Below are 16,837 nucleotides of genomic sequence, written 5' to 3'. Positions count from 1 at the left end.
CCCCGAGATAGCTGAATCTAGGCCTCTTTCTCTCTCTTCACCAAATTCTTATGCTCCTTAATAAATGCTTAAAAAGTCTAAACTCTTGCTAAAGCTTCTAATTTATTGGCGACCACTTATTAGATTTTTAGACAGTATAGCTAGAATCTTAGCAACAAGAGAGGGTAGTAGCCCAAAGCACTTAGGAATCAAATCATAATTAAATAATTTACTCTCCCTTACTCTTTTTTTTAAGGTAACTATTTTTTCTTATTCAGCAAATTTGCTGAGTAAACCTATATTTCTGATAACTTAAAAAAATCACTTCTGGGGCAGCTAGGTGGCGCAGTGGATAGAGCACCAGCCCTGGAGTCAGGAGTACCTGAGTTCAAATCCAGCCTCAGACATTTAATACTTACTAGCTGTGTGACCCTGGGCAAGTCACTTAACCCCAATTGCCTCACCAAAAAAAAAAAAAATATATCACTTCTGCAAACTGAAACCCTGTCTACCTTTTGTAGACAGTTTCATGAACTGTTGTGTTTACAACAATCCATCATTGACCCTATGGTGCCAAGTGTCTCCAAACAAAACTAGGCTGGTTCTCAGATGACAGACATAAGGGTTCATTACTGGATCCACATGCAAAGTCTTGCCAGCTTGTAATTTACTTGCATAACCTTCCAGATCCTAGGGTCACCTTTCATGCCATCAGAACAGAACAGGACTTTATTAAAGGATTAGCCAATAAGATAATAAAAAGTGTTGTCCACATTCACTTCTCTAGAACTGCTCTTTATTCAAATTTTTAAGTATTACCCTTAGAAAGATCTAGAGCATAAATTCAACAAATTCAATTTGATATGCAACATACTTTAGTAAGATACTTTAAGTAGTAATCTATTTTAGTTCTTTTCATTTTGTTCTATAGAAATTGATGACATCACTTAGCCTTGAAAACAATTAATAAACAAATAATAAAGAGATTAAATTTTAATGCAGATTAAGTAAATTGCCAAGGGAAATAAAACAACAATATTTCCTTTCTGGATCCAATCTCAATTAATTTTATTCATTAAATGATTGAAAAATCTTACTCACAGGAAGTAATTTGCATTCCAGGTTTTTAAACTTGCTATTTCCACAATCACATCGAAAATTTCTGAAACAAAGGAGAAAGGTAATAATTTCAATTTATTTTTTAAATGTAATATCTTACTCTTTATGTTCAGGTTACAGTCATTCTTAATTTTTTTAGAAAGTGGACTTGGTTACTATGACCTGATCCCTGAACAAAAGTAATAAGAGAAAAATTGTATAATCTCCCAAAAGAAAAAGAAGTCAAAAAGAATGCAGAAATAATCAAGCAAAATTACTACAGATAAAGATCACCTGTCTGACCCTAGTATGTAAATTTAACCAAATATAAATCAATTTGTACCTTAACTGTAATTTTAAAAAAATGATCTCAAGAATAGCCCCTATTAAAAAACCAACACTGCTTACATTGTTTCATTAGCATCAGCTTTAATCACTTCTGGGTCTTTATAAGATCAGCTTTAAATGAAAAAGTAGAAGCTGGGGGGAAATACAGTTGAGAAGGCAAAGACTACACAAAGTGTACCTCTTTGGATTAGTGTTAACATTTAAGAACTAATCTAGACATTTTGATGCTCTGGGAACTTTACCTTTTTGTATACAGCTCAAATAGTTTATGACTTCCATGGCATTCATAACTGCATGCTAAACAAATTCCTGCTGGTTCTTCTCCTTCTGGGGTGCATGTGCTGCAGGCATATAATGCTTGTCTTTTCACAGAGCCCTTTAAGATGCATAGAGGAAGAAAATCAAGAGGACAAATTCAAAAGTAGTATAGCTGGCACTAAGTAAGTACTCTTTGTGTTCTAAATAATAAATGAAATTTGATTCAAAATCCACAGAGATCTGTAGTTAAGGTCTTCTCATACTAACTTACAAGCCTATTTTTAAAAAATACAACAGTATTTTTTGAAATCAGATTATGGTTCAAAGGATAAAGAATGTACAGTGGAAAGAGCATAAGCTCCAGAGCAAGAGGATCTGGGTTCAAATCTTGCCTTTGACACTAACTACCCATGTATAACTGTGGACACAACAGCTAACTTTCCTTGGCTTCAGTTTCCTCATCTACAAAATAAAGGGTTTGGTCTAGATCGCTTCGGAAGTTCTTTTCAACTTTAGACCTATGATTATATGATCTCCTTGTATAGAGAGATTTTTAGTAAACCTTTCATTTAGGCCCCCATCTACCTTTTCTTTTTTGAGGGGCAATGAGGGTTAAGTGACTTGCCCAAGGTCACACTAGCTAGTAAGGGTCAAGTGTCTGAGGTTGGATTTGAAACTCAGATCCTCCTGACTCCAGGGCTGGTACTTTATCCACTGTGCCACCTAGCTGCCCCCCCCCTTTTCTAACCATATATTCTACCCTCTTTCTGCTTTAGTCAAACCTACCCTTTTACTTTTTAAGAAAATACGTTTTATGGGCAGCTAGGTGGTGCAGTGGATAAAGTACTGGCCTTGGATTCAGGAGGACCCGAGTTCAAATCCAGCCTCAGACACTTGACACTAGCTGTGTGACCCTGGGCAACTCACTTAACCCTCATTGCCCCCCAAAAACAAAAAACAAAAAAAAAAAAAGAAAAAGGAAATATGTTTTGCAATGACCAGCTTCTGTATCTTTTCTTTTTTGCAGGGCAATGGGTTAAGTGACTTGCCCAGGGTCACACAGCTAGTAAGTGTCAAGAGTCCAAGGCCACATTTGAACTCAGGTCCTCCTGAATCCAGGGCCAGTGCTTGATCCACCATGCCACCTAGCTGTCCCCAGCTTTCTGTATCTTAAAGTTATATCACAAATGATTATGACTGTCTCCCATCTGGAAAAGCCCTTTCCCACCCATCAAAATTCTATTCATTCTTTAAGGTCCAGCAGCCCAGATCCTACCTCTTCTGTAAAATTTTCTGACCTTTTCAATCTGAAATTCTCTCTTCCCTCTTCAGTCCTAATTTACTTATGTTTTGCTCATTTTGCACTTACACAGTGCCAGTTTTTTGTGTGTATATGTGTTCTTGGTTCTGTCCTCAATTTCAAAAATCCATGAGGAAAAGAATCATGTCTTAAACATATATATCTGCTTAAAGTTGATGTTCAATAGTTATTTTACTAACTAACCTGTATAAAAAATGAGCTGTTGTGGTCATCTAAGGTCCAGCCCAAAAATATTTGTTCCAACCCTTTTTAAAACTCTAAAATGAATTAGGAAACTGCTCTGCCTTAATAATTATAGTCTGTGATAACTGAGTATTTGATGATTGAGAATCTTTTAGTGCCTCATTATCATTACCGAATATCAACTATGTTTATAAAGGATTATAGGAATAGATGTGGCTGAGGTAAGGGTTGTATAGAACCCATATGTCTCCCCAGACATATCTTGAAATACACTTTTTGTATTACAATGCTAATGCTACTTGCTTTATGACTTACAGCTTTCATAAAAATGGGAAACAGGAAAACAAATATACTAATAAAATGTTAGTCTGTTCCTGGTTAATCAACATTTTACGTTTGCATTTTTGAGAATATGAAAATAATTAACAATTATGTTTTCAACTTGGAAAATGCTTGATCTACTTAGATATTCAAAACTGAAAGACAATTTAGTTTATAGAAGAATGTTCTCTTTCTCCCTCTACCAGCCAGGAAATTATGGGAGATAGGTTTTTGCCTACCCACCTGCTGCTAATCAAGATTAAAATCATCTTTGAGGTACTTTAGCGAAGCCCTCTTCTTATAAAAGGGTAACAGGTAATACTCATTAAGAGGGAGACCTGAAGTATATAATCTCCGAGTTAAAAATAAAGTATTACCTCCAAATCCAAAAGGGAACTTGATACTGAGAATTATTATTTAATGGTGCAGCAGCTCACACATTTCTCAATGCCTGCTGTATTATGATCTCAGTCCATATCAAATAATACCTTTAAGTCCTTTTCTCTCCACATTCCACTAAGCTTTCAGGTCCTGGGTAGTCTTCTCTACAAATTTTCATTCTTCTACTTAATGTCTTTACTACACTTGTATGTACTCCTGGAAGGTAAAGGGGAGTCCCTTTAACCTTAATTATTTTACTAAGCAAATTGCTCTCCTCTGTCTCTCTTTTTGGCCAATTCTCTGCTCTCTTGTTCCCATCTAATGTTTAGATGAACTGTGTTAAGGGGGAGCTTCTACATATAATTCATTTCCACAAAACAGTACATTACATCTGCAAAACTACAGGGGAAGGCCAAGACCCTCATCCTAGGGAAGCCTCAACGCTGGGTCTAGATATTTGCCGGCACAGAATTAGGTAGTAACCTATTCTTGCTCTCCCTAAAATAGGAAAATGGGATTGGGGGGAGCAGAATAAAAGACCGGAACCAAAAGAATAGGAAAATATAGGGGGAGGGAGAAGAAAGAGTAAGGGAGGAAAAGAGGGGAGTGGGATTTTAGAGAACTGTGACACCAAGAATAAGAAATAACAGGAAGACAGGACCCCAACTAAGGTGCGGCTAAGGGCTGGGAGGTTCTGAGGGACCGGTGACTCTGGGAAAAAGGCAGTGGAGAAGATAATCTAGAGAAGTAGGATTCTGAAGGGCCCCCTATGAAAGGGAATGGGGTAGGCAAACCACAGAGGGCACCTCGGGCAGGGAATAGAAGTCGTGAGGAGGATTGGCCAAAAATGGGTTCCAGAAAGGAAATGAGGGGGTGTTGTTAGGAAGAGAGGACAGACCAAGAATGGGGGAATCTCCGCGAATTGTCACTGGCAATGCCCTCATGCTTAGGACGCTCTCCCTTCCCGTCTCAAGAATGCAAGCTCCAATAACCACCTTCCGCAAGAAGCCTCTCCGGATCCCCTAATCCTCGTGCCTTCCCGGAGATTATCCACGCTTTATCCCGTATTTACCTTGTTCGCACACGCTAGTTTACAAATTGTTGTCTCGGGTCAACAAGCATTTATTAAGTGCCTCCGACGTCCCAGGCACGTGTTCAGCGGCAAAAGCCGAAGCCTAAGCTTAGTTTAGAAGGGCAAAGGCAATTTGACTGTGGGATGTCCTTGGAGGTCAAGGACCATGGTGTGTTTTTTGCCTTTCCTTCATTTCTTCTGTCTGAGGAAGAGACCCAGACAGAGAAAAGCATTTCAAAGAGAAAGAAGGGTGGTCTTAGCCAGGAACGAGAGGATTCTTAAGTGGAAGCAGGGACGGGCTGGGAACGCAGGAGAAAGGACAGGAATGAGGGAGCCAGGCTGGGAATGGGGGGTCGGGTTGAAATGGGAAACAAGTTGGGAATGAGAGAGCAAGTTGGCAATACAGAAGGCGGACTAGGAAGGGGGGGGACGTGGGGAATGAGTTGGGTTGGGAATTGGGTAAACAGATTGGGAATTGAGTGGCGGCTTGGAAATGGGAGAGTTGGGGTGGGAATGAGGGAGACAAGCCAGGGAAGGGCGGGGCAGGTTGGGAATTGGGCAGGGGAATCGCGGAGATCAAGGCAGGCTGAGAATGGCGGAGCATTCCGAAGGAAGGAGAAGGTCAGGTTAAGCCCCGGGGCGGGAACTCCCTCAAGGGGAGGGGAGTGGGAAAAGAATGGGGGTGTGTGGATCTCCGGCTGGGAACGGAGGGATTCTCCAGACGGAGAGCGAGCCTAGCACAGGCGCGAGGAGGGCTGGGCGAGAATGGGAGGATCCGGAATGATACCCGGAGGGGAGGGAGAACGAGCCGGGGACCAGAAGGAGCCTAGACTGAACCTGGGGCGAGGAAGAGCAGGGGGACCTCGAGCGGGAGGGGGCCGTGAGCCCCCCAACTCGGCCCGAGCCCCTCCCCCCCCGCCCACCTGCGAGTAGGAGCACTTCTCGGAGTCGCTGCCGCCCAGCACCGCGCAGGCCTCGTTCTCCAGTTCTTCATCCTCCTCTAACACATCCACCAACGACACCACGGGCTCCTGCTCCGCCGGCCCGACCTCCGCCCCGCTCGGCTCCGCCATACTCAACTGTCAGCCGGCAGGCCCGGGGCTCAACATCGGGGGCGGCGGGAAAACTGCGCGCGAGGGGTGTAACCGGAGATGGCGGAACCCCGCCCATCCGCCTCTCGAAACCAATCAAAGCGCCGGGAGGCGAAGGCGGGGAGCCGGGGGGGGTGAGAATGGAGGCGCCGGCTGCGGAAACGGAAGTCCCGGGGAGGCGGGAGGCGTGGAATACGCTGGCTTCTTTTTTTGTTGTTGTTTATCCCCTCCCCTTTTCCTCTCCTCCCCCCTGCCCACCCTTCCCCTCTCCTCCCTCGTGTGGCTCCTGCAGCGGCAGTGGCAGCGACCGCTTCCGTTTCCGGGTCGCCCTGGTGGCGGGCAGTTGAAGAACCGTCGTCATGGAGCTGCTGGGAGAGTTTGTGGGACGGGACGGGCAGCAACGGCGGATCCAAATAACTTGCGAAGGGCCGAGTGACTCTGGCCGCTTCCAGGGACTGCTTTCTGGATTGGCGCAGATGAGGGAGCAGGTGACCGAGCTCCTCAAAGCCGTGGAAGGAAAGGAGACGCCAGACCCGGCGGCGGCTGGAGGCTCCACCTCAGCCTCGGAGGGTGAGCTAGGACGGCGGCCGCGGAGCCGCTGTTGCCCCGGCAACGGCGGGGGCGGGGGTCCTGGGTGGGGTTCATTGTGCTAGGCGGAAGGGGGGAAGGGAGAAGTGGAGGAGAAGGCCCACACTGGGCAGAGCCCTGGACTGCACACGCCCCGGAAGGGTTCCTGGTCGGAATTGTTGATCTCTGAGGACCAGGTCTGGTGGGAAGGTTGGGCTTGACATTCTGACTCAGAAATGTTGGCGGGGCCCTTCCCTCCCAGAATCCTTTGCCCTTCCTACCCTCACCTAGGGTTGCATTTACTTTTTTTTTTTTTTTTTGGTGAGGCAATGAGGGTTAAGTGACTCGCCCAGGGTCACACAGCTAGTAATCGTTAAGTGTCTGAGGCCGAATTTGAACTTAGCTCCTCCTGAATACAGGGCCGGTATTCTATCCACTGCGCCACCTAGCTATCCCTGCATTTACTTCTAGTCGGGTTTCTTTCTCTTTTGAGGCATGTATGTCCATTCTTTGGGGAAAAATAGCTGAGATAATTGGAAGAAAATTAGAAAGGAAAAATAATAGCAATTTATGTAGAGTATTTTCGGGTTTCCTTTGGAAAGACTTGGGAGGTCGGAAGGGCAAGTATCCCCACTTTGTTTTAACTGATAAGTAAGCCGAGGTTCAGAAAGGTTGAATTGTTTGCCCCAAGGTGACACAGCTACTAGGTGGCTACTCAAACCCTGCTTCTCTGACACCAAATCCTTTGCTCTTCACAATGTACAAAGCTGCTTTACTAAATACCTTCTAGGGTACAGTGCAGTATTTGGAGCATCTAAGTACTTCCTACCGTACAAAACTGCTTTACCGAGCATCTGCTAGGGCAAAGCGGATTAGTTGGAACATCTACTATGGTGAGGTGTAGATGCTACTAAGTACTGTACTGTACCTTGGTAGATGTTCAGTAAAGCAACTTTGTATGGTGGGAAGACTGAGTGTTCGACTAGACTTAGTGCCTCGGAAGGGATTTTCAGTTATCCAGACTGCACCTTATTTCACCAGGTAGGAAAGGGAGCTAGAAAACAGAAGTGACTTGTTTAAATTGATACTAGTAGTAGTAGAGTCAGAATTCAGACCCAAGTCTTATGACTCCAGGCGCTTTCCAATACAACACTGAAATACAAAAAAAAAACAACCCTTTAAAAAAATCCATAATTTTGCTAGTGTTAGCACTCCTGCCCACACAGATCCTTCCATGCCCTTGTAGAGAGTTTTACAAGTTGCTGTTGGGGGGGATTTATGTGGTGATAAATTTCTCAGAAAGTAGCGAGGCTACACAGGGGGCCCTTACCATGCCCCCTTATTTGAAAGCTTTGCTGCTTGTTAGCACTTGCCTGAACTTGTGCTATATAAAGAGAGCTTTTAAGAAATAAGGGTCACATCCATATCAGGGTGAAGTAGAAAGAAAAACTTAAGCGGAGGTGTTTTGCATATATCTCAGTTTTAAAGGTGGGGAAACTGAGGCACCAATCCTTAAGTGGCTTTCCCAAGTCATATAAGCATAGGCATTGTACTTTGTGGTTGGATTTAGTACCCAAATTAAATTGTCTGGTCATTTCTTTTGTCTGCTGCCAGTAATACTTATTTACTTAGAGGCAGCTAGGTGGATTAGAGGGACTACCTCAGACATTAGAGTCCCACCTCTCTTAGCTTTAGTTTTCTCATGTGTAAAATGGGGGTAATAATAGCACTTATCACAGGGTTGTGAGAATCCAGTAAGATCATATATGTATACTATTTAGGTGCTAGCTATTACCTATTGTTGTTTTATTATTAATATTACTACTACTGTTTCACACACATATAAACTGCTTAAAAAACCATGAGGAATGATGATGGTCCTCTTCCCTACTACTATCTCCTATCCTCACATCTTCAAATCTGAAGTTTTAAATTCAATTTAGTGAGATACTTGATTAGGCAGATATAATCCTTTATGTCTGTTAGTATTTGTACATACTTATGCTACTTGGAAGTTGGATGTATAAGAATATAAAGTTCTTTTTCCATGCATTTTTTTGAGGATGCTTATAGAATAACATGTGGCTAAGTAATTTTGTTTTTGTTTTTATGTTTAGATAGTACATTTTTATTCCAGTTGTATATTTTGAACAGCAATATGAAGGTTTCTTTTACCAGACAAGCCTTGTCTCTTTTGATTGCTATTTAAGTTTGTTAAAGGATAGACTATAAAGTTTTGTAGTCTTAGTACCTCAAAGATATTTAGTAATATTACCATTAGGGCAGCCAGCTGGTGCACTGGTTAGAGTCAGGAACACTTATCTTCCTGAGTTCAAATCTGACCTTGGACACTCAGTAGCTGTGTGACCCTGGGCAAGTCACTTAACCCTGTTTGCCTCTGTTTTCTAATTGGTAAAATCAGCTGGAGAAGGAAATGGCAAACCACTCCAGTATCTCTACTAAGAAAACCACAAACAGGGTTATGAAGAGTTGGACACTACTGAAAAATGACTCAGCAACAAAAATAGTACAGTAGGTTGGTTAGCTCTCTTAGGACATGATACTGAAACTAAAATGATAGTTTCCATGCTTGTATAAACCAGTCAGTTTTGACATATGAACCAGGTAGAGAGCAGCTATAAAACAACCTTCTATCAACAACATGTTAATAGTGTCAAGTTTGCACAAAATAGCAATTTTTAAAATTCAGGAATAAAAGTAGACATTGCTGGATTATTTACCTCATAAATTTGAAAGAAATATATTTAATACCTCAAGAGTAATAACATATTTATGGGTTTGGGTTTTTTCTTTTTTACCCCAGAAGTAAAATATTCCCATTATAGTATATTATAAAATGCTTTGGGGGCAGCTAGATGACGCAGTGGATAGAGCACTGGCCCTGGATTCAGGAGTACCTGAGTTCAAATCCGACCTCAGACACTTAACACTTACTAGCTATGTGACCCTGGGCAAGTCACTTAACCCCAATTGCCTCACCAAAAAACAAAACAAAAAAATAAAATGCTTTGTAATTTTCACAGTATTTTACATATTATCTCTTTGGAGATATATCAACCCCTTTAGCTATCCTTTAAGAATACTATCATACAACAAATATTTGTTATTTTAAAAGGTGAAGACGATGAGGCTGAAGAGGAAGAAAGTAACACTCATAGCAAAATATACTCATCTGGACCACCTACAAAACGGATAAAACCCTTACATTTTGACAATAGTCTTGAATGTAGTTTTGGAGTAAAAAACTTTGGCTAAATCTTGATATAAATATTTGGTATGTGGTGACATTGCAAAATTTGTACTTGATTTTGGAAATGCATCTCCCATCTTGGATACTCTGTCAAAGGAAAATGTTTCTTCTATGTATTGCCAACAAAAAAGATATGACCAGTGTTTGGAAATAAAAGCACTCCTCTTGTGTGAGGATATCATTTAATCAGCAAGCATTTATTAAGCGCCTGTTAGATGTTAGTCACTGAGGATACAAAATTTAAACAGTTCCTGCCCTCAAGGTGTTAACATTCCACCAAGGAGATATAACATGGACACAAATCCAGAAGTACCAGATACAAGTACATAGCATCTGGACCTAGAAGGAACTTCAGAGGCCATTTAAGCCAACTTCTTCATTTTACAGATCTGAGGCCTAAGGGAATGAAGTGACTTGCCCAAGTCATACATATGCCTGCAGGGTTTGATTCCAGAACCATTTCTCTTAACATTACACCACATTGCCTCCACATATACAAAATAATTTTGTGGAGACCAAAGAGGACACTAACAACTGGGGATATAAGGAAAGGCCTCTTGAAGGAAGTGGCCTTACAGCTGTATCTTAAAGGGAAGCTAAAGTTTCAAAATTGAGAGCTGATAAAGGAGTCTTCCCAGCACAAAGACTGATATGCCCCTGTAAAGAGATAGAAGATGGCATGTTGTTTATAGGGAAGAAAAAGTAGGCCAGTTTAGCTAAAACACAGGATGCAAAGAGGAGTCAAGTGATCTGCCTGCAAAGTTAGGCTGGAACCATATTGTGAAGGGCTTTAATATAAATTTTAAATTTAAAAAACCTGAGTGTCTCACATGGTCTGTAAAATCATCCCAAGTAGCAACTTAACATTTTTCATATTTTTTTTCTAAAGTAACAAGTTAAATTTGAAAAATGTTCCATGGTGACATAAATGTCATAACTAGACCCTACCCTAATACCTGAGACCCTCTAATGTTTTTGCCTGTCACCATATTTGTGCAGAACCAATTAATGATATTAGGGGAGGGTATATTTGTATCTTTTAGCTGTTGCTTTTGCTATGTATAAATAACAAGTTATGATTTGTGGGTGATCACATTGCAGAAAGCTGAGTCTCTGCAAGTTTCAAGCTTAACTATTAAATATAGGAATGACAGGACTTTAATTTTTTTTCCAAATAATAAACGTTTTTATTTATAGTTTTGAGTTCCAAATGCTATCCCTCCTTCGATTCCTCCCATCCCCCACTCCTTGAGGCGGTAAGCAATCAAATATAGGTTATACATGTGCAATTATGTAAAACATTACCATATTAATCATTTTGCATAAGAAGAACTATAACAGGACTTTAGAAGACTGAATGGAAGGAAAAAGGAACTAAGTAATGAAGAAAAGGGGAAACCCTTGGATGATATCGGAAGAAAATCCTATACTCCTTATTGACATGCATCTTGTGATTAAATACTTCTATAAAATTGTTTTATGACACATTTATAGAGGGGACAGCTCTTCTACCCTTACTTCCCAACTGCCAGAGGTATAAGCATTAGTTTATAACGATTTGAATTGTGGATTTTGCAAATTCTCATTCATTAAAAAAGATCAAGCCAGTACTATATTGTAAAAAGCCCCCTGGGTTATATTTCTGTGCCAAAATTTTATCAATTTAAAAGACACAAATGAGGTCTTTGGGATATACAGGGGGTGAATTGTGTGTTAAATACAACTTAGAAATAAACACTATATTACACCTTTTCAAGCAGTCAGTTCCAGATTTAGCATCAGTAATTTAATATTGAATATAGCGGGGGCAGCTAGATGGCACAGTGGAGAAAGTACTGGCCCCGGATTCAGGAGGACCTGAGTTCAAATCCAACCTCAGACATTTGACACTTACGAGCTGTGTGACCCTGGGCAAGTCACTTAACCCTCATTGCCCTACAAAAATTTTTTTAAATTTAAATAAATAAATATTGAATATAGCAAGCTTAATGTTACTTTGTGAAGTAAAATAAACTTTTTCAAATCTGATGCCAGATTGACCTACCACTTTCTTATTAGGTTTAGTTCATGCAAATTAATGCAAAGCACATATGGAGGAATGTATGAAATTTAAAGAATAATAGGATTTGAAAGCTAAATTGTTACTCAGGATGAACACCAGCCCTTATTTTACAAGTCAAGAAACAGGCCATTGTTTTGATCTAGGTCACCAAGACTGGGAAATAAATTTCTTTTTTGTTAAAACAATACATTTGCTTATTAAGTACATTTTTCCTCCAGTTTACCATTTGAAAGTTGGAATATCTTTGGTCTATCTAGGTGGGAATGGTAGAGCTACCAAGTAATTTAAATGACTCTATTGTTTTTCTAATTAGGAAATTTGAGTAGCTAGGTGAGTTAATGTGTTCTGAAATTTATACCCAAAGAACAGATAAAGCTGCTGGAATCACATACCTTTCTTCAGCTCTTCTGGTTTGTTTGTCTTGGCACTTTTACCTCCTGCTAAGTGCTCTTACATAATAATCAAAATAATAATACCAATTATAAAAAGCCCTTTTTAAAAGGTACAGAAGTTTTGGGGTTTTTTTAAGGAATTGTGGTTAGACTTGTTTTAAAAGAATGGAAAGGCAACCTAATTATGTCAAAACATGGTGAAACATTTATTGCAAGTAATCTTTTAACATAAAAAAGCATATTCTCATTCTCTTAGAATCAAAAAATATATCATTATGTTTAGAGTTGAAAATACAAATTCCAGCATTCTGACTTTGTCTAGTGTATGTGTTTAAAGGCTACATCTCATTAAAGGTGATGTATATCCATCTATGTATATACACATATGTATATGTGCATTTATTAAATACTTGGAATACAAATGGGTACAAAAAAACCAATACCTATCTTCAAGGATCTTCTAAGGGGGAGGGGGGGACAAAACCGGGGGAGGGGGCAGGGAAGAGGGTATCTGTATTGGGAGGTACACGGAAAAGTGTGGTGAGCCAGGAATGGAACAAGATCTTGAAATGGTGGCCCCAAACAGGAACCCACAAATCAAAGGAGGGGTCTGGGATAAAGGCATCTCCAGGGTGAGAATGCTGATGTGAGGAGGTAGAAAATTATAGAGGTAGGAGCTAAACCAGGAGAGAAGTGAAGTAATATTTGTGTTTTACACTCAATATTCTGTATAGTTTAAATACACCGATTCTAGATAAATTTTAAACTCAAATAAGTGACAAAAATTGATTTGATGGAAAATGGAAATTTTTTTTAGCCTTTTATCTCCTAAGTTTGCTACTCCCAAAACATAAATATCGTTAGATTTTTTTCCCCTTTTTTTTTTTAAGTGAGGCAATTGGGGTTAAGTGACTTGTCCAAGGTCACACAGCTAATAAGTGTTAAGTGTTTGAGGCTGGATTTGAACTCAGGTACTCCTGACTCCAGGGCCGGTGCTCTATCCACTGCACCACCTAGCTGCCCCCAGATTTTTTTTTAATTCCTTTTGCTAATCCTCTTTTTGGAAAAATATTCTTGGTTATATGGGATGGCTGTCTAGGAAGGGTGGGGGAGCAAAATACAGGGGAAATTTTAAGCTATCAAAACAATTTCCATCTTTTGAGGACAATTAAATTCAAGTATTTATGAAGGGGTTACTATGTGCAAGGAATTTAGACACAACACTGGATAATATAGAGACAAAAATAGAAACAGGCACCTGCCCTCAGAAAGCTTACATTCCAGTGGGATATAACATATAAAAGTAAATACAAGGGGCAGCTAGGTGGCACAGTGGATAGAGCACCAGCCCTGGAGTCAGGAGTACCTGAGTTCAAATCCGGCCTCAGACACTTAACACTTACTAGCTGTGTGACCCTGGGCAAGTCACTTAACCCCTATTGCCTCACTTAAAAAAAAATTTTTTTTAAAAGGAAAATAGGCCAGAAATATTGGCACAAATGGCCACTATTTACTGTTTACTAATGAAATTTAACCATAATGCCATAATGGAGACCAAAAGAACCTAGAAACCAAAGTCAGAAAACAGCCCACTTACCAGAGAAATATAGTAGCCCATGGCAACATTGCTATAGAACATAAAGTAGTATTTTTAAATCATGTGGAGAAAGAAAGATGGTATACAATATCACTTCATGAAAAAGTGAGAAGCAAAAGGAGGAAAAACAAGTTTAAAGCTAGCTTGGTGAAAGATACAACTAAGCAAAAGTCAGCCTGAGAATTTTTAGGAATGAAAATGATTAAAGGAGAGCATTGGGCCTGGAGTGAACAAGACCTGAGTACAAATCCAGACTATGACTACTTGTGTGACCATTGGCAAGTTACTTAAGTGGTTGCCTTTGTTTCCTCAACTATAAAATGGAGCACTTGAGTATCAAATGAGATGTTTGTTAAATGCTTAACACTGTGGCTGGCACTATGAAAACGTTTATTCCTTTTCCTCCCCCTTCCCCAAATATAAGAAATGAAGATGTGTAAAAATTTTTGTAACAAATTTTCTTCATGATCAGTGTCAGGGGAGCTATCTTGTTTGTAATCTAATATCACAGTCCCCAAATACCCTATATGAGGAAGTAGAAATGGCACTAACGAAAACAAATATGGGAAGAGTAAGATGGACTTGAGTAAACATGCACAAAATATTTTTGTTCTGGAAGTGATTAATTCTCACAGTATGTGGAGAGAATACCAAATATATAGAAAAATCTCTTATTACCCCCCCCCAAAAAAAGACAATTGATAATATCAATAAGTACCAACTCACAGGTCTACTTTCCCATCTCTGCAAAGTTTTTATGAGAATAGGAGAATAATCTATGCATATATTAAGGACGTTGAGATGACTAGGTGACACTGCAGATAGAGCACTGGACTTGGATTTAGGAAGACCAGAGTTCAAATTCAGCCTCAGATAGTTACTAGTTGTATGACCCTGGGCAATTCACTTAACCTTTCTGTTCCTGGGTTTCCTCATCTGTAAAATGAGAATAATACCTATCTCCCAAGGTTGTTATGAAGATATAACAAGCTATTTTTAAAGTGCTTTTAAAAGCTTAAAGTTCTATATAAGTGGGGCAGCTAGGTGGCGCAGTGGATAGAGCACTGGCCCTGGAGTCAGGAGGACCTGAGGTCAAATCTGACCTCAGACACTTAACAATTACTAGCTGTATGACCCTAGCCAAGTCACTTAACCCCAATTGCCTCACACACACACAAAAAAAAGTTCTATATAAGTACTAGCTATTATAGTTATTAGGTTTGAGAAGAGAACAGGCATGCTTATATAAATGGTAATCTATGGCAGATCACGATACTGTAGTCATAACTGACTAAAATATATGGAGAACACACAATCCCAGTGTTTATTAACTATTAAAAAGTATTTGAGGGGGCAGCTAGGTGGTGTAGTGGATAAAGCACCAGCCCTGGATTCAGGAGTACCTGAGTTCAAATCCGGCCTCAGACACTTGACACTAGCTGTGTGACCCTGGGCAAGTCACTTAACCCCCATTGCCTCACCCAAAAAAACCAAACCAACAACAACAAAACACTTCCCCGACCCCCCCCGACCCCGGCCCAATGAGGGTTAAGTGACTTGCCCAGGGTCACACAGCTATTAAGTGTCAAGTGTCTGAGGCCTGATTTGAACTCAGGTACTCCTGAATCCAGGGCTGGTGCTTTATCCACTGTGCCACCTAGCTGCCTGCCCCCCAAAAAGTTTGTGATTTGGTAGAGTATATCGCTATCTTAAAGACTCTTCAAAAAGGTTTCTGCCATATTTATGTTAAAATCATACAAAATTTCTTAAGAAAGGTAACAACATGGATAACTGTTGATGACAGATTTTTACTATCAAGAGAAAGACATAAGGAACAAGCCTAAATCATACCACCTGGGATCCCCTGTAGCTCAGGACAGTGCATCCTGGAACCAGCGCTCCACATTAAGAAAGAGTTAAAAGCCAAGAAATAGGCAGACAAGATGAGCAAGCAGAGAAAGCAGCAGACCATTGAAAGTTTCTTTGGTGGTAAGGTAGATCAAAATACACCCTCAGAAGAAGATAACAAAGTCAAAGCTCCTACATCCAAAGTTTCTAAGAAAAATATGAATTGGTCTCAGGCCATGAAAGCACTCAAAAAGGACTTTGAGGGGCAGCTAGGTGGTGCAGTGGATAGAGCACCAGCCCTGGAGTCAGGAGGACCCAAGTTCAAATCCGACCTCAGACACTTAACACTTACTAGCTCTGTGACCCTAGGCAAGTCACTTAACCCCAATTGCTTCACCAAAAAAAAAAAAAGGGACTTTGAAGACAAAGTAAGAGAGGTAGAAGAAAAAATAGAAAGAAATGAGAGTGATGCAGGAGGGTCATGAAAAAAGTGAACAGCTTGAAAAGCCTAGAAAAGGAGGTACATAAAGTCTCTGAAGAAAATCATTGCTTAAAATTAGTACAGAGTGGCGGGGGGGGGGGGGGCAGCTAGGTGGCACAGTGGATAAAGCACCGGCCCTGGATTTAGGAGGACCTGAGTTCAAATCCAGCCTCTGGCACTTAACACTTACTAGCTGTGTGAACCTAGGCAAGTCACTTAACCCTCATTGCCCTGCCAAAAAAAAAAAAAAAGGATTAGGATAGAGCAAATAGAAGCTAATGACTTTATGAGAAATCAAGACACAATAAAGCAAATCCAAATGAATTTAAAAATAGAGGGCAATATGAAATATCTCCTTGGGAAAAGAGCTGACATGGAAAATAGATCCAGGAGAGATAATTTGAAAATCACTGGACTACCTGAAAACCACAATCGAAATAAGAGCTTAGACATCATCTTCCAATAAATTATCAGGGAAAATTGCCCTGATATTCAAGAGAAAGGCATAAAACATAATTAAATGCTTGTCAGAGGTATGGAGATATCCAGCAGAGTCTAAATGGAACT

At 40.4% G+C, this 16,837-nt stretch overlaps 2 protein-coding genes across 3 annotated transcripts in view; one reads left to right on the top strand and one right to left on the bottom strand.

The window, feature by feature from the left end:
* The window catches only part of UBR7 (ubiquitin protein ligase E3 component n-recognin 7), a 34,336-nt gene extending 28,205 nt beyond the window's left edge, over positions 1–6,131 (bottom strand). Inside the window, 4 exon segments of the mRNA XM_043980588.1 lie at positions 1,077–1,141; positions 1,668–1,801; positions 5,885–6,004; positions 6,006–6,131. Of these exon segments, the coding sequence (XP_043836523.1) occupies positions 1,077–1,141; positions 1,668–1,801; positions 5,885–6,004; positions 6,006–6,131 (445 nt within the window).
* GON7 (GON7 subunit of KEOPS complex) lies at positions 5,510–11,254 on the top strand. 2 transcript variants are annotated; one of them, XM_043984188.1, is made up of 3 exons: positions 5,510–5,582; positions 6,345–6,622; positions 9,756–11,254. In XM_043984188.1, exons 2-3 carry the CDS (start codon positions 6,412–6,414, stop codon positions 9,893–9,895), a joined length of 351 nt encoding a protein of 116 aa, XP_043840123.1. In that variant the 5' UTR covers positions 5,510–5,582; positions 6,345–6,411; the 3' UTR covers positions 9,896–11,254. The 2 variants fall into 2 exon arrangements, with proteins under 2 accessions (XP_043840123.1, XP_043840122.1); XM_043984187.1 differs by lacking the exon at positions 5,510–5,582 and having other exon boundaries at positions 6,286–6,622.
* Positions 11,255–16,837: the final 5,583 nt, after the last annotated feature.

The sequence above is a fragment of the Dromiciops gliroides genome, chromosome 2 (assembly GCF_019393635.1).
Source record: "Dromiciops gliroides isolate mDroGli1 chromosome 2, mDroGli1.pri, whole genome shotgun sequence".
Classification (NCBI taxonomy): Eukaryota; Metazoa; Chordata; class Mammalia; order Microbiotheria; family Microbiotheriidae; genus Dromiciops; species Dromiciops gliroides.
The sequence above is the reverse complement of the archived record's forward strand: the minus strand, read 5'-3'. Positions and strand labels throughout refer to the sequence as shown.